The sequence below is a fragment of the Xiphophorus hellerii genome, chromosome 7, assembly GCF_003331165.1.
Source record: "Xiphophorus hellerii strain 12219 chromosome 7, Xiphophorus_hellerii-4.1, whole genome shotgun sequence".
In the NCBI taxonomy this organism is placed as follows: Eukaryota; Metazoa; Chordata; class Actinopteri; order Cyprinodontiformes; family Poeciliidae; genus Xiphophorus; species Xiphophorus hellerii.
This window is the reverse complement of record NC_045678.1, coordinates 25576695-25604569: the sequence shown is the minus strand read 5'-3', so window position 1 is coordinate 25604569 and position 27875 is coordinate 25576695. Positions and strand designations below refer to the sequence as shown.

Here is a 27875-nt window from a genome sequence, read left to right as displayed (position 1 = left end):
TATATCCCCTATAAATCATTTGTGAGTCTGTTTGAAGGAACTATGCAATTTTTATTTTTTTTTTAAGTTGCAATAATACAGTATGTACAAGTATGCACACCCTTAAATTAAACCTCTGTCTGAGGACCTTTTGGTCCAGCTGCAGCAGTCAGTTTGGAACACCATCAAGTATAGATAATTTTATTAACCTTAAATGCACTCTGTTTTTCATAATATTTTGGTTATTTACGTCATTTACATCATAGCTCACATGAATATTTGGTCCATTCTTACTGGAAGAACATTGATCTTTCCAAGTCAAATGTTCAATGAGATTGAAATCAGGGCTTTCTGACATTTATATGAAATATAAATTGTGTTCTTCTTAAGCCACTTTGTAACTAGTTTGGTGGTGTGGTTGGGGCCACTTTCCATTTGGAAGTCCTGTTTGTGCCCAAGCTTTATCTTCCTGGCTGATATTTTGAGATGTTGCTTAAGTATTTCCACATATTGCTCATTCGTCATGATATCATCTATATTGTACAGTGCATCAATTTCCCATGCAGCAAAACACCCACACAACATGCTGCCACCCCCATACTTCATAGTTTTCTGTCCTCACAATTTCCAGGCTCTCTCTTCAAATGGGCTTATGTTCATGAAGGTCAGATAACTCAATTCTAGATTAATCGGACCACAGAACATGTCTCCACAAATTAAAATCTTGTTACGAATTATGGACTCATCTTAAAATGCTTTTACTTTTATTCTGGGGTTGATACACACATCTTACAGCAAAATACTTTTAGATAGACACAGAAGAGGTTTTCTCCCTAAAATGGTTTGATTTCTGGATATTGCTAAGTTGTTTATGCTTGCATATATTTGTTTAATCTTTTCAAGTCACAGAACAGATGAAGGAGAAATCTTGAAGCATCAGGTATGAACCAGATTTGTGGATATCCAGAATGTTTGTCCTGATATTTTGGCTTTTCTCATCATCACATCACACAAGCAAGGGTTGTGTGTCTTCTGTTGTTTAAAATGTTTAATTGTTTAATTAAATTGTTTAATTATATTTTCCTTCAAACAGGTTTGGTTGTTTTTCTGTAAAACCATGCTGACAAAAAGTGCAAAAGTTACGTTACATGTGTAATAAATTTTAAAGTTATTTGTAATAGTCTCATTATTTTGCATTGAAACTTGAGTTTTTGTGTCTGCTCCATGTGTTAGTTTTCAGGTTTGTGTGTATGCTGTGAGCTGACATGCACACATCCACGTATAGGTTCTTTGCAAGATAAAATCCAAATTTACAGCCCATCTTCACACACACACACACCTCCCGCACGCGCACGCACCCACGCACACACACCAGAGCACATGTAGAGGTTATTTACTGTAAAACACCCACTGAAAGAAATGCATTACAGGCGACCACACACAGTTCACTGAAACCAGCGTGAAAACCCACAACATTTTAGAGGTTGGGATTCCACCTGGTTGTTATTTAAATTTGAAGTATGGGTTTTTAAACTTGCCAGAAACTACCTTTCAGCATTTATTATGGCACCACATTTGTTTTCTCTTTTTAAAAACTGCCTTTGCAGCTAAACTCCAACCAAGCTGCCATAAGACAATTAACAGCAAAATAATCTCACTTCAGTTTACTGAAAGCTTAAATCCAGCAATATCTCACTGATGTAATTCATGAAGCTGTTTTGAAATACACAAATTTAGATAAAATTGAGGATTTTCCTGACTCTTTCCAAAGACTGTCTTCCCTCTGTGTCTACTTCTCTGAACTACCAGACATCTCAACTTCAGATAGACAAAAATTCAAGGTGCTAATTTCCTCTACAGGACCGTGTTCTGAACGGAACAACCAGATACAAGAAGTTAACAGGTGTGGATCAAAGAATGACGTGAAGTACATTTCATGAATGATTTAATGTTTGTGAATAGCTTGAATCAGCAGAACAAAGCAAAGAGAATACATAGTTCCAGTCAGACGTATACTTACACTTCCTAGGAGCAGGAATCCCATAACAATTTGGGGCTTTGAATGATTTACGTGGATGATTCGTTTTACTTTTTGACCGTACAACAAACAACTTGAATAATAATAAACATAAACATCAGGTGCTCTAATGTAAATTCATTGTCATCCCAGCAAGTCTAGCAAAAAAGTAATGAAATTTGCATTTTGTCATGTTTTTCCTTCACTTTAGCGAAGCTTCTTGGTGCCACCGTCTGCTTATTTTCTGTCAAATGGATCTATATTGTACAAAAAATGTTTTAGTGGGTTTTTTGAAAGCCAATCAGTCCTGACATCAGCCTGATTAAATTGTCTGGAAGAAAAAAGACTGATGTTTGGAAACCTATAAACACTATAAAATTTACCAAGCACGGTGTCGAGTTAATTATGTGCAGAGTTTGATTAGCTACTAGTGGAGCCGGTTTTACCCATACAGCAAGTTTTAGCAAGTTGCTAAAAGTTGCGCTGCAACTCAAACAGAGGACTACAGAATATTTAATTTCAATCAGACAGTTTTCTGTTCCTGATGATGAAAACCTTTCTACTGAATCTGTCAGGTTATTGAACAGTGGCACATATTAAACTGATGAAAATGGTTAATTTTTCTAACATGAAAAGATGACATCTTCTCTAACACACCATTGTACCGTGATTCAAATGTCTAAGTTTTAAAAGGCCACGACACGTTGTGATGTAGAGGAAGTAATTCCACTATAAATGCTTGTTCTGTTTCTTCAAGCACCTCATTGTTGTTTCTGCAGAGCACCTTTGGCTGGTTGCTGGGTCAGATCTGGAACCACTTTCCTCAATGGGAGCTGGAGGTGGGAGGAGGCAGCGATATGATTGGTCAGACTTACTAATAAACTGAGCTGATGAGTAGTGGGACAGAAGCGGTTAGGAAGCGCCTAAAGGCACTGGGTAGAATGCAAACAAAACCAGTTATTGGAAGGGGTTGTCACGATAACTGCCCCACTACACAGCCCACTGAGTTGCTGTGTGGAAGTGAGATTTGGTATAGGTGGGAAATATAAAATAATAAAAAATCTCTTCACTCAGCTGAACTGATTCATATCTCATTCGGGTCAAAAGCTGCTGCCCACAGGGTACAGTGTTAATTTTAGTTTAAATATTTAAGCATCCAACAGTTCTGGGTCACTTTGAGTTCAAGTTTAATTTGCAGGAATACAGTAAAAGTAAAATTAGAACATGTCCCTGCAATGTCCCCTTGTGAGCCAAAACTAAATAAATAAAAAAAACTGCACGTTTGCATGTGTGAACTAACATTTGCGTGCAGACATGCAAGCTGCCCCGCATTTGTCAGTAACCATCCAGCCTGCATCAGTGCATTCAAGTGTGCATGTATGGGTGCGTGTGTGGGTGTGTGCGCGCATGCATGTCTCGAGTTCTGGGTCACAATAACAGCTGGGGGAACACTGCCCAGACAGTGAAATTTGATTGGTTATCACATTCTTATGCCTGCCTTCATATTGGCTGGAAATTTACTACTGTTACTATAGTAACAGGATTGTAAACAACAACAAGAAAGGCATGCCTATTTGATTTACCATTGTTTATGTGTATGTTTGTGATTTTGTTATACACCATTTTGTATTTGTGTCCATGTATCTATAAGTCTGCTACATAATTACTACATTGTATATTTGCAAGCCCTAACCCAAACTGGCAAACCTTCCCAGTCCTCCCAGTAACAGACAGGAGTTGTGACAAAGACGAAGAAGAAAATTCACTGGAGGGGATGAAGGGAACAAAGAAAAAAACAAAGCCATTAACTAAAATAACAACATCGCAACACATGATGCTGAAACAGAGCGACTTTGTTACAGTAACGACTCATTATTTCCAGCCCAAGTGCAGTGGAAATCAGACAGATCAGTTTAATGGTTTTCACGCTGATTTATGTTTACAAGAGTTCCTGTTTTAGTCCAGAGAGAACACTTTTTATCTAGTAAACAGCTTTCTGGGAAATACACTTCTCACCAGTGTTTCATAAAATAGAAAATGTCCAAAAGAAAAAAATAATAATAATAATAATAAAAGCTTAACAATTAAATCTCCAAGCTGTTGGATATTAATTTGCATTTAGACCCATTGATTCAATATTTTATAAAAGCTTCTCTCGTTTCAAATATAACTTCATTTTTGGGGGAGTCTGTCTCTACTCTTTGCACATGTAAAAACTTGTTAGTTTCCCACCACACAATGTCTGGACTTTGAATGGGCCATTCTTAAACATTAATGTGCCATGATCATAATTATATAAATTTAGCTCTGGTTTATGTTTACAGTTAGTGTCCTGCTGGAAGGTGAATCTCTGCCCTAGCCTCAAGAATTTTTGCAGCCTATAACTGGTTTTTTTCTAGGATTACCCTGTATTTAGTTCCAACCACATTCCTATTAACTCTGACCATCTTCCCTGTCCCTACTGAAGAACCACTAAGCTTCAAGGTGGGGATGTTAGTTTCCCATCACAACAAGCATTTGTGACGCACCACGGCAATACAAGAACAAGTAGGCGGAGTAGAAATGGAAACAAAAAGATATAACCCACCATTTTCTGAGAAAACGGTTATTTTTGCGTTTTTGTAAAATATACTGGTTGAAGTCATGAAGAAACCACCCCATGCTTTAAACAACAGTTTCAAAGGTTTTAAAATGGTACTCTTTGAATTCAGAGTTGTGTTAGAGTAAATCTGAGCCGTTTCGGTGGGTGTGGTGGGGAACTCAAAGCTGATTAATATACCAGGCTTTAGTGGCTATTCATGCGCTTTTGTTTTGGTTTTAGCCAATAATTTGCAAGATTGGCGAGACTTGTTCATGGTTTTGTCATGGCCAGTCACATTTTGAATGAAGGCCAGAATTTCAATTTATGGTCTCATCTAACCAGAGCACCTTCTTTCACATGTTTGCTTTGTTCCCTAGATGGCTTGTGGCAAACTGCAAACAGGACTTCTTTTGGATTTCTCTAAACAATGGGTTTCTTGTTCCTATGCTTCCACAAAGACCATGTTTGTTGAGGGTGTGACTAAAAGTTGTCTTATCAAAACGTTCTCCCACCTGAACAATTCCTCCCGAGTTACCATGTGCCTCTTCACTGCAGTGATCTGCATTAATGTCTGATCTGTCAGTTCAGGGGGACAGCTGGATTTTGTTTGGGATATCAGAGTACAGGGGGGTGAATTAGGAATAGGAATTTATCGTATTGTTTCTTGTCAAAATAATTCTTATTTATCTTTGTCACAATAAATTCTAATTAATGGTGCTTAAAACCACACAAAACTGTATTGTCGGGATTGTTACCTTTACTACATTTTCCACCTTTTTTTTTTCAATGAGAGCATCATTCCATATTGGATTTGAAATTATGATTAGAGTTGCATGAATCAGAAGTCTCTATGAAACTAATGTAGCAATAAATAGATAGTATCACTTTATTGTTACCACAAAATATTGTGCTAAAACTTAAAGTTCAAATCGCTCACCCCTAGGATGAATAAATAATGCAAGTCAGACTTTGCAGGCTTTCTACTACACAATTATGCACCATTTGTGCTGAAATCTCATTAGAAGCCCACAAAAACCTCCTGAAAGGCAATTACTATTGACAAATACAGCTTTATTTTAAGAGCTGCCTTCTTGGAAGCAAAATATTAAAAGAAATCCACAGTGGACCAAGACGCAACATATTTTATATTTAAATGGTTCACGGTGAGGCTGGACAATATTTGCGACTGGCATACATTTCCAACAAAATTCACCCACACGACCAGACGTTCGGCTGCACCTTCCAGGAAAACAAGATCCTGTTAGCAGTGCAGCAACAGCTTGAATGTTCCAAATGGCTCCATCATCGGTGCCAGAGAGGGTCGGACACCAACACAAAGCTCTACAGTTAGAAACGAATAAACAGTGATCCTGTAAACACCGTGTTTCCTCTGCTGATGGTGAGCTAAAAATATGGAATATTGTTTAAATTAATGTATTTTCAAGCAAGACGCTTTCTAGCAGCAGACAAACTTGTTCCAAATCTTATTAAACCCATTTATGAAAAGAGAATGACATTCTTCCCTGCTTATTATTGTAATCTACAGCAATAAAGCTAATGATCTAAATAATAAATAGACAAACTAAATATGCTTAGACAAGCAATTTGAAGCAAAAAGCATAGAAACAAAGCAGCAAATCTTTACGATAAAATTTCTATTTTATTTCTGTAGTGAGCTTAGGTTATGAAATTAAATGAGATGATTTACAAATTGTCTTTTCTTTCTTGATTCAGTTTTTTTTCTTTTCTTGGGGTGCTGGCGTGTGAATATTGACACCAGGCTTGTTTTAAAGTCCATCAGGTCTTAATTTACAAATCAACAACACTCACACTTATACAAATGCGCTCAAGAAATCCCAAAAGGTTGGTGCCAGCAAGTGAGAAACACCAACAACCACACGTGTTGTGTTAGTAACCTCAGCCCTCTGTGTGTGTGGGGGTGTTTGTGTGTGTGGGTGGGTCTCAGGGGAACGGGAGCTCAGGACTCAATTAGGCCGGTATGTAAGGAATGCTTTCAGAAGGAACGGGACAAGATGGCTGTGAGGCCGCCACTGCTCGCCTCTGTGTCTCACTTGCCCTTGATCTCAATTGGTCTCGCTGCAGCTGACCCATGGCAGCGTGAAGGGGAGCCATGTCAGACACGTACACTTATATACACACACTAAGTGTCATGATGTGAAGAAATGACCTGCCTGGACATGCTGGAGGGCCCTCAGGGGTCCTCCGCTGTGTCTCCTGATGCCTTCCCTCTGACTCCATTTACGCCAGGGAGATAAACAAGGCCTGATCACCTAATGAAGCATGTTTAGTCCTCTTGTAGCTTGTTATGATAGCCTCTTGTAAGTTGCATTGTATTCATTAATTTACTGTAAAAATTCTTCATTTCTTCTGACTGAAAAATTGAAATTCCTTTAAAACAAATCTAATATTTTGCCACAATTTATGACACATTTCCTTGTTTATTTTCCACAAAAATAAAACTTCTGTGTTTAATCACTTTAAGGTCACATAAATGTGTTATAATACCATTCTTATGATTAATGCCTAACATGTTTTGGGAGAGGTGGGCAGAGCCGGATTTACAAGGATGTAGGGCCCTGGGCTGAAGCCGGTTTTGGTACTCTATCCACTAAGAAAAAAATATCTTTACTAATGCAGATTACAGTACATTTGTAAAAATGTGCTGTAAAAAAATAAAAAATTGGGCCCCTGGACTACTGCTTCAAAAAAAAAAAACCTTAGGTAGCTTTGACTTACCTGTTTTGTGTATTTCATAGCGCAGTGAGAAACCCGCCCCCTGCTGGGCGTAGTCCGACACAAACTTGATGTGAAGAGATGGGCCAGACGATATGATTGGTGCAGGGGCGATGTTGCTGCAGTGCTTTCCCAGAAGGTCTGCTGACTCCGAGTTCCCATCATGGATCTCTACATAGTCATACCTGCCAAAGACAAATGTGTCCTGATAAATCAGATCTATTAAGATGGAATAACTGGACTGTTACCATGAAGAGGACTCTCTACTAACAGTAGGAGATGGATGAATAAAGTTTCAGATTAAACTCCAAAATATCATTGCTCATGCCTAAAACATTAGGTGCTCTTTTGTTGGGAAAAAATGCTTATCATTTAAAAGTACATTCTAAAAAACCATGAAAGACGAACTCTCAATAAATGCAAGCAGACAGGATGCTGGGAATTGTTTTCTACTATAAAAGGACTTTACTGACAAGAAATCTATTTCTATTCCTGTTTCTTTCATGTTTTTTGACAACAAATGTTAAGGTCTATCTGTGGACTCACAGCAGGAGTGCTGCCTCTGTGTCTGGATACCAAAGGCACACCTGCCTGCCTCTAAAATAGCTTCCTGGGAATAAAATCCTGGAGGGAGTTATAAAGGAAGGCTTTAACATTTGATTTTAACTGAAACACGTTCCTTCACAATTAAGGGCTTTTCTTAAACTAAAGCAAAATGTTTGGGGTGAACTTTACCTGCATGCTTGTTTACAGCATACCAATCACTCCTGACCACATCAGTGCTGAATCATTTTTCCCGCTCTGATCTTCATGCATTTTACTGAAGCTTGTGCACCCTTGAATTCCTGCGCAGTTAAAGAGCTACTTATGACTTTATTGCTGTTAAAAATATCATCCACCAGCACCTCTGGTCATTAAAGTGACTCACCATATGAAGGTATCATGTGCCTCTGGATAATAAAAGTTAAGCTCATGGTAAGCTGCTGCCACATTGCACACATATTAAAAATACACAAATATGAAAAGGGTGTTAATCTTTTCACTATTTGTTAACGGGCGTTTGTTACACCTCCCCTTTTTTTAGAAACAAACATGTTTATGCTGGAGTTTTACATGCGAGTAGAGAGTTAAACCTTAGTTCTGGAAAGTTTATGCCATTCAGACCAGATTGGAAAACAAACTACAGTCAGAACAAAGAGGAGACCCATTCCCCTCTTTGTCCACATTGCAAATCTTCTTTGCAGAATTAAAGAGATTGATGCAAAATGCCACAGTTTGAACAGTAACAAAAGATAGCATCCTTAACCAATTTATAGTTTATCTGCAAAAAAACTTGGCTTGACATTTAGTTACTTTTAAAATCATTCCATTTAATGATGCACAGGTCTGGAGTTTGACTGGGCCATTGAAAAGTCTTGTATTAGATTTTTTAGCCATTCTGTTGTAGTCTTGCTGCCATGTTTGGAATAATCTTCTGGTTTATGTTTTAGTTGTGGTCAAGCCTCACATTTGACTCAAAAGTACTTCTAAAGATGATGACACAGTGCACTTAAAGGCTGCTAGGTGCTGAGGTTTGCATTCTTTATTTTTGAAAATGTACAAAACGTACTTACAGCACGGAGCATAATGTCAAAAACTTTGTTTTACATTTTCAAGGGAGTGGGTGAAAGTTTAAACTTATCAATATTTCCACTTCTTAACCACCTACATGGTCGTACATGTTTTACATGTATAATGAATAAGCCCAGAATTAATAGTTAATCCATCAATATAGTATCTATTTAATTTTAAAGTGGATTATCAATTTATTTATTTCAATTTAACCAAAAAACAAAACTAGAATTAGCAAGAAAAACTCCCATAATAATTTAATAATAATATCATATCCAACAATAATCACATGGAATAATGTGAACAGTTTTAGGTTTAAAAAACATAAAACTGTCTAAGTTCAATATTGAAATTATTCCACAGTTTGACTTGACTCACTGGTACATAAACATTTCTTTCAAATACAACATTGCATGCCGACGTCACATTGCCATGCTTCCTAGAGAAAAGAGTTTTTCACATGACAGAACTTCTTAAAGATGTGGAACTGCAGAAAGAGAGAACAGCAATCTGAAGCACTGAGTAAAAATACTGGTTGAATCAGAGAATACAGAAACTGGGTAAACTAAACATACATAGTGTTTAATGTCATTCAACTGTACTTTTAAAATGTATATATTGAGCAAAATTTTGTTGTAAGAACACAGAAACTAGAAAAATGGAAAAAATGACTAATTATCTGCAGAAAAAATAGGAAACCAACATGTAAGAATGCATGAAAGACTGAAGTTTCTGATACAGAAACACAGGACTCAACTCCAAACCAAACTCAAGTGCAGGAATGTCTCTTTCCAACTGTCTTCTCCTGAATTATAATATTTCACATACTAACTGGGTCTCACTGACCTGTTTGCTTGAGATAAGCGCACCTCCCAAAGTGATCCTTTTATAGACATTCATAGACACAGACATACAGTATATACTTTCTTAAATCTTATGGAATAAGCAAAGGTGTATTCACCCAGCTTTTCAATTTCATTACTATTTTATTCAATTACATAACTACATGGCAGAAACTTTTCTGTATTTGTTCACTTTTGAGTTTGAACTTAAATAATTTCAGTAAGCAATATATTTTACTGGGACAAGAACATAAGGTAATTCCTGAAGTATGACTGAAACTGAAGTATTTTATGTAGCCTTACCTTTATTGACATTAATATGCATAGGAAAGAAAACACTAAAAGCAAAACATGGTTACGTTGTTGTTTTTTGTGATCAAGCAGTATTTCTTTTATGCATGACAAGTAAATTCACATTTTCGCATGGATAAAGTGATCATTCCTGTCATATCAGAAAAACAGTACAGATATCCAGCGTGAACTAAAAACCCACCAGATCACTGATTGCTTTCTAAAATGTAGCCAAGAATAGATGTTTTAGCTGTGCCTCTACCTGTGCGTGAGTCTCTGTTTGTTATCATCCTGTTTGTGTCTGATCTGACAGGTGAGCTGCCTCCCAACATGATGAGGGTCACACACCTCTTTCCCTCCCACCATGTTTCAGGCAGAAACCCCCCCGCCACCACCAGATTTATGGTGCAGACTGTCACTGTGCACACATGTGTGTGCTTCTGCAGCCAAGTGTGGGGGCGTGAGTGAGTGAGTGTGTCATAGCTCCTGTCATACATTTCCTAAAACAACGTCTCATTGTCGTGACAGCTACCTACACCCTCTTTTGTGCAATGACAACTCCTTCTCTAATTATTCTTCAGTGTGCTGCTTGTTACTTTTTTCTAGTTTTTCTGTAAATTAATCTTGAGCTGTTTAACACATAAAATTAGCTCCGTCTAAAGGTGCAAAGGCAAAACTTATAGCCAACAAGTTTTAAAGGTGGCCTATTGTGCTTCCTTGAACAGGTTAGGATGGATCTATGGGCTAGATAAAACATGTTCATAACATTTTTGGACAAAATCATTTTCAGAAAATTTGATTTTAATCTGATCAGTTCTACCTGTTGCTGTCATGAAGTGGTGCGGGTGAGGTGGTGAGGCAGAGGCAGCGGACCCAGGTTAGATGAATGATGAATTTAATGAAGAAAACTTAGTCCAAAACAACGAGCAGCAGGCACATGGAAACACTGACGACACAGAAGCTAACATTGACGACGACAATGACGAGGACCCGACGAGGAACAAGGAACACAGGTGGAGTTAAATACACGGGAGGGTAATCACAAAACGAGACACACCTGGGAACAATCAAGGGGAGGACAGGACAACGAAGAGACGCAAGGACACAAAAAACTCTAAATGAACACAGAAAACACAGATCCTGACAGTACCCCCCCCTCAAGGGCGGCTACCAGACGCCCAAAAAAAAAAACCACAACAAGGGTGGGCGGAGGGGCGCTGGACGGGGGGCCAGAGTCCAGAAAAACTAAAAACTACCCACCATCGTGGGCGGAAACACAAGAAGGGCCAAGAGTCCATAAACAAACAAAAAACTACCCACAGGGTGGGCGGAGGCAAAGGAGGCAGGAACCACGGAGGTGGTCCGGCGGTCGTCCGCGGCGGCGGGAACCACGGAGGCGGTCCGGCGGCCGTCGGCGGCGCTGGAGGCGGGAACCACGGAGGCGGTCCGGCGGCCGTCCGCGGCGCTGGAGGCGGGAACCACGGAGGCGGTCCGGCGGCCGTCCGCGGCGCTGGAGGCGGGAACCACGGAGGCGGTCCGGCGGCCGTCCGCGGCGCTGGAGGCGGGAACCACGGAGGCGGTCCGGCGGCCGTCCGCGGCGCTGGAGGCGGGAAACACGGAGGCGGTCCGGCGGCCGTCCGCGGCGCTGGAGGCGGGAACCACGGAGGCCGTCCGGCGGCCTTCCGCGGCGCTGGAGGCGGGAACCACGGAGGCCGTCCGGCGGCCGTCCGCGGCGCTGGAGGTGGCGATGAGTCCCGGGGGCCGCCCACAGACGGCGACGACGAGCCCCCCGAGGCAGGGTCTCTGGTGGAGCACAGGGGGTCTCAGTCTCGGGTGGAACGCAGGGAGTCTCGGTCTCGGATGGAACGCAGGGAGTCTCGGTCTCGGGTGGAACGCAGGGAGTCTCGGTCTCGGGTGGAACGCTGGAGGTCAGGGTCTCAGGAGGAACGCAGGAGGTCAGGGTCTCAGGAGGAACGCAGGAGGTCAGGGTCTCAGGAGGAACGCAGGAGGTCAGGGTCTCAGGAGGAACGCAGGAGGTCAGGGTCTCAGGAGGAACGCAGAGGGTCTCGGGAGTCGGGGTCTCGGAGGGAACGTAGAGGGTCTGGGTCTCGGTAGGAACACAGGGAGTCTCTGGAGGAACACAGGGAGTCTGAGTCGGAGCGCTGGGGGTCTGGGTCTCGGAAGGAACACTGGGAGTCTCGGAAGGAACGCCAGCTGGAACGCCGGCTGATTCGGCCTCGGGTGCGCCGGCTGGAACGCCGGCTGATTCGGCCTCGGGTGCGCCGGCTGGAACGCCGGCTGACTCGGCCTCGGGTGCGCCGGAGCGAAGCCTTGGAACCGGCCGCGTGGGCGAGCCGCAGCGAAGCCTTGGAACCGGCCGCGTAGGCGAGCCGCAGCGAAGCCTTGGAACCGGCCGCGGGGGCGAGCCGCAGCGAAGCCTTGGAACCGGCCGCGGGGGCGAGCCGCAGCGAAGCCTTGGAACCGGCCGCGGGGGCGAGCCGCAGCGAAGCCTTGGAACCGGCCGCGGGGGCGAGCCGCAGCGAAGCCTTGGAACCGGCCGCGGGGGCGAGCCGCAGCGAAGCCTTGGAACCGGCCGCGGGGGCGAGCCGCAGCGAAGGCTTGGAACCGGCCGCGGGGGCGAGCCGCAGCGAAGCCTTGGAACCGGCCGCGGGGGCGAGCCGCAGCGAAGCCTTGGAACCGGCCGCGGGGGTGACAGCTCCGGAAGGCGACGAGGGGCCGGGTCCACCGGCGGCTCACGTCGCTGTCTCCGGGCTGACCGTGGAGGTGGCGGCTCCGGAAAGCGACGAGGGGCCGGGTCTGCCGGCGGCTCACGTCGCTGTCTCCGGGCTGACCGTGGAGGTGGCGGCTCCGGAAAGCGACGAGGGGCCGGGTCTGCCGGCGGCTCACGTCGCTGTCTCCGGGCTGACCGTGGAGGTGGCGGCTCCGGAAAGCGACGAGGGGCCGGGTCTGCCGGCGGCTCACGTCGCTGTCTCCGGGCTGACCGTGGAGGTGGCGGCTCCGGAAAGCGACGAGGGGCCGGGTCTGCCGGCGGCTCACGTCGCTGTCTCCGGGCAGACAGCGGAGGAAGTGGCTCCGGAAGGCGACGAGGGGCCGGCTCCACCGGCGGCTCAGGTCGCTGGCTTCCCGGACGAAGGTATCGACGGGGGCCGTATCCGGGGGGTGCCAACACCAGTCTTGTCCCCCGGAATAGCTCCCGCTGCAGGTCGGCGAGGGCTTCAGCTAGCTCCCTCTCCTCCCTGCCAGATCTCCGCCGCCCTCCGCTCTGCCTTTTTGGAGGGAACCTCGCTCCAGCTGGGTCCATTTCTTTTAGCAGCCTCACCGTTCAGTCTGGTCGGGTCCTTCTGTCATGAAGTGGTGCGGGTGAGGTGGTGAGGCAGAGGCAGCGGACCCAGGTTAGATGAATGATGAATTTAATGAAGAAAACTTAGTCCAAAACAACGAGCAGCAGGCACATGGAAACACTGACGACACAGAAGCTAACATTGACGACGACAATGACGAGGACCCGACGAGGAACAAGGAACACAGGTGGAGTTAAATACACGGGAGGGTAATCACAAAACGAGACACACCTGGGAACAATCAAGGGGAGGACAGGACAACGAAGAGACGCAAGGACACAAAAAACTCTAAATGAACACAGAAAACACAGATCCTGACAGTTGCGACTAATTTCAGAACACAATTTTTAGATCCTCTTGTCACTTTAAATCCAAACAGTTTGCTGCTCAACTCAATGTTTACACTCACACAGATGCACAATCATACATCTTTGAAAAGCAGACGTGGAGCCTTCTGCACAACCAACAAGAATGCAGCAAGAGGTTTCTGGATGGTAAGTCAACAACAAAACACTTGTCTTTTCCAGCAGCCATTGTACATTGCATACAGAGGTAAAAACCAGCTTAACAAACAAGCCGGAGCTCAACTTGAGGAGCAAGGTGACGAGCTGGACTTCAATGGGGTTGCTAGGTTAGTGGCAGTATCTGCTGATTTGTGACATTACATCCCAAAGGGTTTTGTAATTGTTCATTTTCTAGACACCAAAAATTAATAACTTTTTTAAGCGGTAGGGTTGTTTTTAGATCAGTTGAGATCCACATGAAAGTACAAAAATGTGAAAAATGTGAATTTTGCCTAATATGTCCCCTTTACAATTTATTTTTTACTATACACATTGAATCAGAGAGAATGCACACAACTGTATCCACACTGCCTTCTTCACATCTCGGAGAAGGACAGGTGTCATCCTCACCTTTAGATTTATGCCTTGAAGAATAAACAAACCCAACAACTTCTAAGACCCCCATTCACACAGCCTGTTCATGCTGATGCAAACAAAGCTTGTGATTTTACACAAGGTTCTTCCAAGGGGTTTGAGGTTTCCAATCCATGCATGCGTGGGAGGTACACCGCTTCTAACAAACTGTTAAATCCCATCATCGCTCCCGTTTTTTGCTCTTATTTCCCCAAATATACTCCACTGTAGCCAATCCCTGATGTACCGAGACTCGCCAAAGGGCACCAAGGACCTTCAAATTTGATTTTCCCACCCTGTTTCCTCTAAAATGAATCTACTGAAAACAAGTAGCAAGGTTTTTAGTGATTCTTACGTTAAATGGAGAAACAAAACAAGTTAGATCCAAAACAAATTGTAAGAGCAGGTCAGAGCCAGTGTGACAGTTCGGATTTTTGGAGATCTATTCATCTGTGTTTGTGGAATTGAGTTGAGTTCTTTTAGACCATGAAAGCTTATAAAAGTCTATCAAATGAACTTTCATACTTCCTGTATTTTTAAAGGACAGAAAGATCAGGGCCACTGAAAAAAAAAAAAAAATTAAATCCTAGAATTCGGAGTTCTTCTTTTCTTAGATTCAGAATTGTTTAAATTGTTGATACACCATCAGGCAAATTTAGTCTTAAAACTCGAATCTGCCAAATAAATATGGGACAGCGGTAGTGTAGATAACAGAAAGGTTTATAAATTCTATGACAAGGAAGAAGCCCTTATGATTAGTTATTATTTTCATGCACAAACAACATAATTGGCATACACTTCATCATTTTTGGTTATTTTTTTGGATTTTGACATAAAAAAGTCAGAATTCTAAGAAAAAAAAGTCAGATTTTAAAAAAAAGTTAGAATTCTAAGACTTAAATCCAATTTTTTTTTGTTTTGGTCCTCTACTTCAGGATGAGGATAGAGAGACAAAAAAACCAATGTGCAAAAAAAGATTACCTTGCTAAGATACTTGTAAAGATGAGAATTAAATTAATTTAAACTCTTGTGTCTCATTTGACCAAAGAAAACTGTCCTAGTTAAATCCCAGTAGCAAACTTGACACAATACGGTTTGTTAGAAAAGAAAGGCTTTTCCCAGGCAAATCTTCCTAAACACCTAATGGCTGTTATGGAGACCTGATGCTGTTCTCCTGTAGTGATTTTTGGAAATGTTTTTACCTCGCTGAGCTGACGGTGTGTGGCAACTAAATAAGTTGGGGTTTTCGTCCTACACATTGGTCAGTGGCTGAAAGAAATAGGCAACTGCATGTTGTCGGGGAAACAGAAAGTCATGGACTATTGATTATATGTTTAAAGACACTCAAATCAACTTTAAAAAGTAGATAAATGAAGATACAAATGCTTCAGTTACATTTGTTTTAAATAATAGTATATTAAATAATTACATTATGCCACTTATGATTTTCTTGAAAGCAAAATTTCCAATGGCTGTTCTTCTTCACTCAAATTATAGGTTGCTTTCTAAATTTTTCAGTGTGAAATTATGCTGCTGCCAAAATAAACCCCCTTATTTTAAGCTTTAAAACACATCTTTACTACATAATTACTCTGCGTCTGAATTCAAAAATGTCCTTCAACTAAGGCCATTGTTTTGCAGTAAGGGCTTAACCGTTTGAGATCAATTTCATAAAATAAGATTCAGAAAAACTTAAAAAGTTGAAGAAATCAGTTGATACACATCCTAACAATAGGATTATAACAAAAGCAACTGATATATATAACTGATTATAACAAAAGCATGTTGAATATGGAATTTCAGACTACCTAAAACAGAACATCTGGGGTAAATCATAGTGTATGTACTGCTTCTGCTTTAGTCATGTGAGTGTCAGAGTGCAAATTTAGCCATAAGGGATATTCTAAGATTGTTCTTAGAGAAGCAAAACTGCACTGTTGGCTCTCTGTCAGAAAAAGGAAAGAAATTATAGATCTGCTAGTTTCCGCCAAGCCCTCTGACCGCTAACAGATGCTTCTTGCAAAAGCGACGATGCCTGTAAGCCACAACAAACTGTAATTCTGCAGTTCTTCCTCTTTTTTTCTTCACTTCACTTATGCATGCTTGTTATTTTACCATGGATGCAATCCAAGAGCAAAAAAAAAATCTGGAGATTTGAAGGCTTTGTTCAGACTACAGGCCCATTATTTCCAGATTGATTTTAAAAAGATGGGAAAACATGTTTGTTTCTTTGTTAATGAGATTCAAACCTTGTTTTCAAACACAAATTTCCACTTGGACAATGCTGCTAAAAGCAAAGTACAGAGAAGGACAGCTTATGGACTGATTCTGAACACTCTCTCCTGGTACTTTTAAGGGAGGGGACTGCACAGGACAAGCTGGGGAAAAAAAGCTTTTAGCATTTCCAGACGCTTTTGTGAGCAAAAACAACCCATGAGGAATTTAACAATGTGTTACAAATCACATCTGATAGTGTTCAAGCAATTTTCAGTAGCAGATTGCGAAGATTAGATCCATAACACAAATTGAATCTACCAGATTTGTCTTTACGTAGCTAGAGTTCATAGTCACAATATCTAATATTTCTGAAAGTCAAAGCCCCAAATATGAAATTATGCTCTTACTTATGCCTATAAATAATAATAAATCAGTCACTGAGAAGTGTTCTGTTTAATGAGACTCACACACATGCTTTCAGTTTAGACAATATATTCATACGCCTGCATTGACTTAAAGCAGCAGCTGTAAGTGTGTCAGTGAAGCAGGTAATAGAGAGCCAGCAGGGTGACCGACTTCACTGATATCAGGTAATAGGTCTATTATTGCCTAGTGCTAGACGATGTGTATGAGTGTATGGGGGGAAGTATGTAAGCATGTTTCCAGCCATAGTCTCCAGGACAACTAATCGATTCCTCATTATGGTTTTAACACACATTGACCAGGATCAGTCCTTCACTGACACAAACACACACACACATGCATATGGTTATTACAGTAGCAGACATTGATCAGGCAGACCTTCAGGTCTCCAGGCAGCATCCATAAATCACCACAGTGGTATTATCATTATTGCCAACAATACCTGAAGGAGGTTATGTATGAATGCATAATTTAAAGTCACTACATTACTGGTTAACATATAATCAAATCTATTTTGCAACATGACATCACTTGAATCAACAAGTGCGAAGTGGTTGGATTTTTTTGTTTGTTTTGGACAGACGGATGAATATCAAAGATGGACTCTAATATCCATTGACTTAAATTGAATTATGTTCGAAACGCTTAGATTTGACCACATTTTTGGCAACACTCACCAAACTTATCTTCTCATATAACATAATAGTCAGTAGTTAAAGTAAGCTGGTTACTCCTCTAACTGTAACTGCACTGATTAAAAGAACCCCAGTGGAAACCTTTGGAGGAGCACATCTTTTCAGTTTTAAGGCTTAAAGATTGGGAGTTTTTACCACGCAGTAGTACAATATGCTTTATTTGTATTTCAGTAATTTTATTCCTGACTTTAAAATTCAGAATTCACACCTAGATAGTTGTATTTTAATGTAGTGCAAACATTTCTTTATTCAATTTTTGTTGCAGTCTATTGTAATTCTTGTAGATTTATTTTTCCATGTTTTAAGTCTTGTTTGCTTTTAGATGTTTCATTGAATGTGTTGAAAATATGACTAATGTTTTTTTAGTTGATCCATTATTTTTTTTGTATGAATACACCTGTCTCTACAAATACCACACCAATTAGACTTTGACCCCAGCTGTACAAAATAAACAGCTGGCATTTCTCTGTGAGCACTTGTTGCAGTCACTGCATAGTTTTTCCAATAACAGCGCTTTAACCTCAAAAGCAGGTATACAGACCGATCACTACTTTTCTCCTACCGAAAATTAGTGATTTCCTTTTCTGTAGGAGATCACTACAGAAAACTGTTCATTTTCTGTAGTGATCTCCTACTTTTTCCATCCCAAAACAGTGTGATAACACCGTCTTTGGCTCTTTGTTTGAACTTTTGTCTGGATGTTTGACTCTCCTGCTGGTAGAGTCACAGTGATGTTAATCCAAACATGCAGGCAGCTGCTAAATGCCCACAGCTGGTAATCGAACTGTCACTCCACATGCTGTTCCTCTCTCCTCCTCCCTCTTTTATGCATTCTCTTCCCTCCACCTTTCTCCTCTCTGCCCGGAGGCCAATGTCACATCACATCACTCCATCTTCTCACTCTTCTCTTGGTCAAGTCTGCACGGCTTCTGCCTGCCAGCCAGATGTGTCTGCATGTGTGGTAAAATTTTCTACATTTGCAGACAGCAGTGTTCACATTTGATATGTGACTCATTACACAAGACACACAGAAGAGAGAATAAATCTGGCATAAAGTTAAATGACTGATTGAGGCAGAGCGAAAAACAAGCTCTAAGGCTTTGCTGATTTTTTTTTTACTGACCGCATATGAAACTCTTTTTACAGTGACTTATCCTGTTCAAGGGTGTTCATCACCATCAAACCTTTTTATGTTATTATGTCCCATTCCAACCACAAACTTCAGCAAGTTTTATTAGGTTTTTATTTAAGAGACTAACACAAAGTAGTGGGGTGGAAAGAAAATTACACAATTTTTATTTTTTACAAATCTGAAAAGTGTGGTGTGCATATGTATTTAGACCCCTTTACTCAGATACCCTGAAATAAAATCTGCAACTATTAACTCTTAAAGTAATGAATAGTTGATAAACAGATCCTGCTATAAATACATCTGTTCTCTAAAAGTCTGAGAGGATTTCACTAGTGAAAAAACAGCATCATGAAGCTCAAGAAACAGTTATTTAACTGAAGAGTAGAAAAGTTGAGTTAAGGTTTTAAATCTACCTCCAAAGCTTTGAAAGCCTACCTTAGCACTGTTTAATCCATCTGACAATGAAAAAAATACAGCAGGGCTGCAAAACTACCAAGATGAGGTAAAAGTGCTTAAACCGCTGGCCAGGGAAGGAAAGCATTTAATTCTGGAGTAGTCAAGAGGTTCATGGTAATCCTGAAGGAGCTACAGTGATACATGCAGCTCACAAATCTGGTCATGATGGAGGAATGCCAAGAAGGATGCTGTAAGAAGTCCATGCAGGAGACATAGCAAATATGCAGACGAAGGTATACTGTTCTGTAGACATGGAATATGACTATCAAGAAACGTTAAACACATCGTCACCTTTACAAAACATGGTAGTGAAAATAGCATTCTTTCTTGGGAAGACAATGGCTCCAAAAATACAGCCAGAGATGCAATGAAATTATTTAGATTAAGTCACGTATAGAAAAATTATTAGATAAAACTTAAAACAGATGTTCACAAAGGCTCTTCATCCAATATGACTGAGCTTCAGCTGCTTCACAAAGAAAAACATTGGAAAATTGGCAAAAAATAAAACTAAAATGTAAAAAAGGTCCCATGCTTTCCTTTCATGTGGTGTCTTTCTTTCACTTTGCAAATTCTGAACTACTCTGTGTTTATTGGAAAACATGTTTGCGGTTGTAACCATAACTAATGTGGAAAATAGTTGTCATACCACTACTCGATATTGTTTTACTCCCCACACTTCACAAAAGGCTTCATATGTTGCTTGTAGAATGCATGACTTGACTTTAGTACCAAAACTATTATTGGACTTGATTGCATGTGATCATTTTATGGTTAGCCATCATCACATTACATATCATTTCCTGTTTTTGAAGAGGAAGATAGAGGTCAAAAAAGCCAAATGTAATAAAAAGAAATGCAAATAGAAATACTAGAAAGAAAAAAGAGAGATGTGACTTAGAAAAGGTATTTAGTAGTCCTTGATTTCTGAAACTGAATGCTGAATGATGATTTTGATTCATCAAAGACCAGCTGATAGTAGAGACCCGACAGCTTGGAGAGGGATGGAAAGAATGAGATAAATTAGACTCAATCACACAAAGTAAATTGAACAAAAATAGGTCAAAAACAGGAGAGCAGAGGTAAAGAGAAGGAAGGAGGTTGGCAGGGGAGAAAGATCGAAGGAGGTGAGATGGGCAAAGTTGCAAGAGCAGATGAAAGATGATAGATGGAATCCATTGGGCAACGGCGACGAGGGTGGGAGCGGGGACATGAATCTAGGGGCGAGAACAGGGGAAAGAGCCAGCAGGAAAGAGGAGAGGAGACAGAGCGACAGGAGGTATCTGTCAGGATAATTTGTGCTTGCCCTCAGCGGACCCTGACGCTGCACTTTTCTCCGTGTGGCTGTGTGTGCGTCTGTGTTTGTGTGCGAGCGAGTTCCAAATACTCCAAATTGAGATCTTGTTTTCAGAGACAGAGCAGTGCAGCGAGGTATAGGGGAACATGTGAGATAAACAACCGAACCAATGAGTCAAAGCCGTAAATTCTCATTCTGTACCCCCAAAGGAAGATTGCGTATGTCTAACTCAGAAGTCCCAAAAGTTCTCCCATCATTTATAGAAATGTTTCACCTCAGCAAGAAACTATTCTTCAAAACAAATGGAAAGCACTAAAACTGAAAGAACACATCTCTGACAATTTTACTTGGAAAATACTACAAGGTGCAGTGGCCAAAGTGATGATCAACAACAGCAGTTTGCTTACTTGGAGACGGATACTTGACTTTTGGTAAGCAGGAATTAACCCAGCTTAAGATGGTTTATGAGCCAAATAACTGTAAAATGTGAAGTCATCACTCACTAAATCAGCAATGTCAAATTAACTGTAGAAAATGTCTCTTTTGAAAACCTTAAACATCATACTTCTCCTTTAGCTTAAAGTCCCAACAATTAAATGTTGGATAAACAGCATAATGTAGAGTATCACAACTCTGTGATGGCTGTAGATGGCTGATTGATTGTTATAACACTTTTTTTCTAGGTTACAAGAAAAAAATATTTTGCTCTTTGAAATATTACCCATCACATTTACACAGGCAGTCATGGTTTGAAAAAAAAGTAGTGGTCCTGTTGCTCCTATTACAAAAATAAGGTTTAAAAACTGCAGTTACTTACAACAGACTGGATACATGAGCAGATTGCCCTATTAACTATTATTGCCTTGTTATGTATTTGCATAAAATGTGAACAAAATATGAAAATGTGATAATAATCTGCACAACAACCACTATTACTTAAACAGTACAACCAGATACAGACTAATATATTAGGTGTTTCTGTTATATAATATTGTCAATAAAATTGTAATCTATGGGTCCATTCATGCTAACAATAAGTAAATGCTACAAATATCATTAGCATATCTGGAATAAATAACCGATATGTTAAGATAATTAATGTAACTGTATGAATAATTTTTCCTACACTTTTAGTTTTATATAGTGCTTCAATGTCTGACATTTTCATTTTTTTGTGTAAATACCATAATACTCAATATTTACTCAAGGTTATACCATAGAAAGCTCATACTACAGTAGTGTATGTGGCTAAGATTTAAGCATTGACCTGTCTTGAAAGGTAAGTGGAAACAGTATACAGAAACTGCAGGAATTCATACTTTTGTCACAGCATATAGCAGCACACACCAGAAGTTATAATTACTAAGTGGTGTTCTTCTGGCAGGTGCACCACCTATTGGTTTTTGTAACTTGGCAGATGCTGTGCAGACGGTGCATATTTAAAATGAACAAGCTCAATCAAAGCAATTTGTGAGCAGGTCTCTCAGTATAAGGATCACTTTAATCGAACGGTGCAGGAGCCTGTGGGATTTACTGAGGAACTAAAACTCAGACAAGAAAGCTGGCAAAAATGAAGAAAGTATGACTCATTACAAGCAGGTTTGCTTTGACTGATTCTATGCTTTAGTATTTATTCTTCTCTTAATAATCATTTGTTAAAGATGTCCTGATTAGGAGTCATTTAGTATCTGGCATTTAGAGACAATGTTTAAAAATCTTTAATTAAAATAAGTGTCATATGCAAAATATGCTTGAAAATTCAGAAGCTTTTAAGTTGAGTGAAATAACATCTCAACAGTAATACACTTATGCTTGAATGACATTATGAAATTTGCTCTCTATCGCTGGATTTATGCATTTTTTCTGAGAGCAAAATGTAATTTACCAATCCAAAATTTGTGTTCTACAGCCTCAATTTATTGTATTGACTAATATTTGATATGACTTTATTTTAAAGTTATTCTCCTGCTTCATAAATGTAAAAAATTTCAGAAATGGTCTTTTAGCAAGCTGGAGATATCTGAACCCAGTGCGGACTTGGTACATGCTACAGATAAACCAGAAGATGCAGGTACCAATACAATCTCTCCTTTGATCCATTGTAACTAGTCAGTGGTGGGCACCACTAACTATAAAGTTAGTAGTGCTAACCTTGAAGCACTAGTCATAAACTTTAGTTCTGCTGACACTAAAGAACTACAACATGGGATTTAGAAGAAAGCTAGTGCTGAGGCCTTAACTTCTAATTATATCTGTTCGTGAACAACTACAACACCCAAGCATTAATTCAAATTTATCTAAAATCACAGGAGCAGCAGCACTAATGTCAATATTTTAACAAAACATAAACTAAGCTGTATTTTTTTCCATTACTTTTCAACTAGGAATTTAATAAAAACCTGGAAAGACAAAAAAGTGTTTGCTTGTTTATCACATATTTTGAAAGGAATGCAGTGGAAATCTTTGAGTGTTTCCATTATATCGTGCAGTTTCTGTGAGTTTATCTGGAGGGGTAAGCAGCAGGGGTAAGCAGATTTTTCGTCTAAAAATATACACGTTTTTTAAAACGAGGCTCCATTTATTAATTTATTTATTTTGCAGAAACTGCATAGTAAATTACAACTCTAAAGAAAACTCAAAACCATAGTAGATTGTAATATTTATCACAGGAAATAGTACATCAGTTGTTGATGCATGATGGATGGTAGTAAATCTTGAGACTGTTTTTTTTTTTTTATGACGGAAAGAGACAGGATGAATCATATGGTCGTTCATAAAGCAGCCTTTGTTTGCAGACACAGTCTGCTTTTTTGTCCCTAGAGGAGTTTGTTTTTTACTCTCTGAAGAGATTAACAACAGTTTATCTGTTTTCACCAAAGCTGAGAAAAGAAACATATGCACTGTTTTTATAGCCATATCAAATGTAAGAGACATCCAGAGACATAAAAAGGAGATCAACCACTGATCGGGGTGTGTGTGCGTATGTTACATGTGTTGTGGTTGTTGCTCACAATCAGTGGATGACCATGTATGTATATCCTACATAGAAGCAAACACCAGCAGCTCCTACTTCTTTTTGCCCTCTGAACCCAACGGCTCAGTTTCAGGCACACACACTCATGAAGACGCACTCGGGGCCAGGAGCTTGTAAACCTAAATAGCTCCTCACCAAAGGGCACCAGCAACACTGCAAATATCTCACTCTGCAGGCTAGATCAAGTCTTAAAAAAAAACTAAAAAAAAAAAAAAATCAGAGCATGTTATTTCTTATTCCTGCTACATTTCATTCTCGTGGGAAACGGCTGAACCTTAAATGGATCTGAGAAGAGTGAGGCACAAGATAAGTCAAGAGGGTGAGAGAGGAGGTGGTGAGGTATGGAGAAAAATCCAGACAGTGAAAATGGAGAAATCCCCTGTATAAACTGGACAGTGAGTATAGCTGAAGAAATACCAAGAGCCCGGGGACAAAGGGAGAAGTATGTTTTTCATTTTCACAGCTCTGTGGGAAAGCAAACCAGAACAAAGCACAGCGGACATTTTCTACTTCCCTGGCTGTTAACAAACAGACAGCCAGTGAAATATTGATGCTTCAATCCCAGGAAAGAAATGTCTGAATGATTTTGGTACATCTGAGTGGGGAGAATTCACCTATCTATAATTAATATGGCTGAAATGTTAATAAGTGAATGAGAAAGCACTGAAACGCAGACTGAGGTTAGAAAAGTAAGTGTGTGTGCTACTATATGTGTATTTCTGTATTTTTCTCTGTTGCTATCTGTGCCAGAAAGTTTAAATCTCCAGTTTTTTTTACACACACTACCTCCCAAAGGTCTCTCTCTACTGTGTATGTGGAGCATTCACCCATTTTGTGGCAGCCACAGAGATGAGAACTTGCAGACAGTAGATCTTGTGGCACTTAAGACTTCACAAGCCAGTTTCAATATTTTAGGTCCACAGATATCTTGTAAATGTCACCAGCTGTGCTCAGTTTGTCCTCTCTAGGTCCATTATATAGTGAGTCAGCAATTTTGTATTGTTTCAAATGTCTGCAGTAACTTCTACTTTCAGTATTGACTTGGAGGTTTGCCATCAGATGCAGTAAAGAAGTTTGAAGAGGTTGTACAAAAATATTGGTCAAAAAAACCACACTGAAGTACGACCTGTGAATCCTAACTTACTCAGCTAATTATTGTAAGTTTCAGACTCTCTGAATATTCCCAACCACAGTTATTTTTTATGTCACAAAAACTATATTTATCCTCCACTGATCGTTGTTTGTTTATCTTATAGTTATCTTATAATATGGGAAAAATGTCTTCTAACAAGTTAAATAATCTGCCAGAATTACTTTTTCATTAATATTAATTATTGACAAAACAATCTCCTATATCTTGCTGAAAAGTTACTGGTAAGTAAGTTTTGTCTTATTTGCACTAGAAATTAGAGAATAATTACTCAGCAAGCTTTTTTTTGTTTTTGCAGTGAGATATTTGCCAAATGAGCAACAGCAATAGTGTACAGTTACATGAAAACATTAGGACACCGCATGAAAGTGTGCATGTGATTTTAAGAGATCTAAACGTGGAAATTTAAAATGTAAATTAAATGATAACAAAACTAACATAGCCAAATAATAAAAACTGAATACATTTTAAAATAAAATCCTTTGTAAAATATAATGAAAATGCATTTTTTGTTGAGGAATATATTAAGACAACCTCATTTTTATCCTATCTAAAATGGCTAAAATCACACAAAGGTGTATCACATCAGGTACACAAAATTAGATCATTTCTTTGTATTTTGCAGGAGGCTTTCCATTATAAAATCTCAGACAATTTAAAATAGTGTGCTTTTGACTCTTGAATACCAGATCAAAAATCTGTGTAAATTAGAAATCTCTGATTGTAGCAAGTAATGAGTCTGACTAATGGATTTCTACTTATCTTAAAATAACTTGAAATCATCCGTCGCACTGATGGAAAAAAGTCTTGCAATAATCAAATGCCAACATGACCTTGGAGCACAAGCAGCTTTGCCCTGAGAGCAAACCACAAGATGCTAAAAGAAATCTCACAAAACCACAAAATGCCACAGAACCTGCAGCCAATTTTTGCTACTGTTAATATGAAAGTGCATGGCTGTACAGCCAGAAAGAGACATGGAAAAAAAACAAAGGCCAGAAAACAGAGAGAATGTACACAAAAATGAGAATTACTGGAATAAAGCTTTTGAACAGACATTCAATTTATCAAAGGCTGCTCGAAAAAGATTTTCTGTAATAATATTAAAGCTGAAGCAACACTGACCTCTGCAACATGAAATTTACCAAAACATATGAGTAAGCTCCACAAGAACTGGCTAAGATTTCAAATATGGGTACGGACATTGCTGTTTAAATGCAATTAAATAAATTCCTTTTCTAGAAAGAGGTCAACATTGGCTTGCTAATGTTAACGTCCTTGTCTTTTAGACTATTTTATAACGTGCAAAAAAAGAAATCTCCTAAGTTAAAAGATTTTCTTTTTCATTGAAGAATAGTGCAAGCACAAAGCATAACAAAAGTAAAATCAACTGGATACTCCAAATTCAGTTATTGTTTTTTTATTTGGTGAACATGATTCAGTGAGTGAGTAAATTATTTATTTGAGAAATAGACTTTTGAGTTAACATGATTTCTGATTGCCTCCTAAAACTCTAATCCAAAAGTGCAATTTTCCACAATTTATCTTTCAGCCTTACTTTATTGCTGGTTGCTTGATTTTGATTTAATGGTGTCTTCCCGTCGGCCTCGCTGTGCAACCAAACCCAAACAGCCCAAAAACGTGACGAACACCAAATCCTCTAATCTGTTTTAATGCAGCCAAAGTGTGAAAAAGCCTGCTGGAACAGTAAATGTGTCGTAATTAGACTTTGATAATTAGAGATAGGGGATCTAGGGAGGTCCCAAAGTGATTATTATGGCAAAGTGAAAGCCAGAGAAACAGAAGGAGAGTGGGCTGAAGTTCACCAGCAACTCTCACTGAGAAACAGGCGAGACCCAAAGCTGCAGGCAGAAACAAGAAACTCAGACTCACTGTAGCGTCTCATATAACTTTAAATGTCCCCACTGTTTAAATCAATTCATTCTCAATATTTCTCTCTACAGCCTTTTTGTCTGCCAGTCATCAGGATCATCCGTGTGTTTTTCGCTCACCTGCAGTCCAGCTTCTCCATTTCAAAGTGTGGGTTGAAGTTGAGGACGATGCGCTGCGATGGCTCCGGGGCCGTGATAACCCAGTGACAGTTCTGGTGGGGTGGATACTCCTGCGGGTAGCCAGGGGTGGTGATGTAGCCGGCATACGTGGCATCTAAGTTCCCACCGCATGGCTCAGAGGCTGGGTGAATGGAAACAGACAATGCATGAGTGACATCAGAAAAAATGAGATTTATTTTTCAATTTATTTAGATTTACAGGAAGATCTTACTTTAAAGATTGGTGACAACAATTACTGTTTTTCCGGACTAAAGAGCGCACCTTACTATAAGACGCATCTACAAAAGTTTGTTATTTATTTATTGGAAACGTACATATATAAGCTATAAGCCGCTGGTATCTCCGCCTTTCTCGGTTTTAAAACTATTCTCCTGCAGAGGGCTGCGTCCTTAATAAATCTGCTGAATTTATTAAGGACGCAGCCCTGCGTCTCCAACGCTGAACCAGGGTTTCGTTCACGCCGAGCTTACGTCCAGCGGCTCTATTTCCCTCCTGTACTGCCAGATCGATACCCTTCAACTTAAAAGCTGCATCATATGAACTTCTTCGTGTGGTTTCCATGATGAGGTGGTATGAGTTGGAAAACATTTCTCCGTCGTGACTGCTGCTAGCATGTGCTTGCTCTAAAAGAAAAGCAGCACTTTCTTCTTTGATTTTCAATTTTGACTTCCAATGATTCACTTCCTGCTAAAGAGCCCCCTGGTGGTTGAAGAAAAAGCCACAGAAAAGCCGCACCGGGCTAAAAGCGCATGGTTCAAAGCGGGGGAAAGTAGCGACAAGCGGCCATTTTCTTAAAAAAAAAAAAACCTTTAGTTTTGTGTTGTATCAACAACATAAAAGGCTACACTTTTCATAATATGCTAAATTTAAACCAAGAAACAAGATATATTTGAACAATTTCTTGAATGAGCGCTGGTAAGGTGAAATTAAAGGAGTTTGTCGACTGTTCATGTTTAAAAACAGAAGTGCATTTCAGTTTCCCGTTCTGGTATGGCTCTGCCATCTTTATTTCTGTCTCTGGCTAGTTTAAGGTTGACTGATGAAT

The 27875-nt window shown here is 40.0% G+C and overlaps 1 protein-coding gene across 3 annotated transcripts in view; it reads right to left on the bottom strand.

Annotated features, from left to right (window-relative positions):
* LOC116722878 (neuropilin-2-like) overlaps positions 1-27875 on the bottom strand; it is a 124432-nt gene that overhangs the window by 78756 nt on the left and 17801 nt on the right. For all 3 annotated transcript variants that reach the window (XM_032567247.1, XM_032567250.1, XM_032567248.1), the window contains exons 2-3: positions 26771-26951; positions 7335-7516 (exon numbers count right to left, since the gene is read on the bottom strand). In XM_032567247.1, the coding sequence (XP_032423138.1) occupies positions 7335-7516; positions 26771-26951 (363 nt within the window). The remainder of the gene's footprint in view (positions 1-7334; positions 7517-26770; positions 26952-27875) is intronic.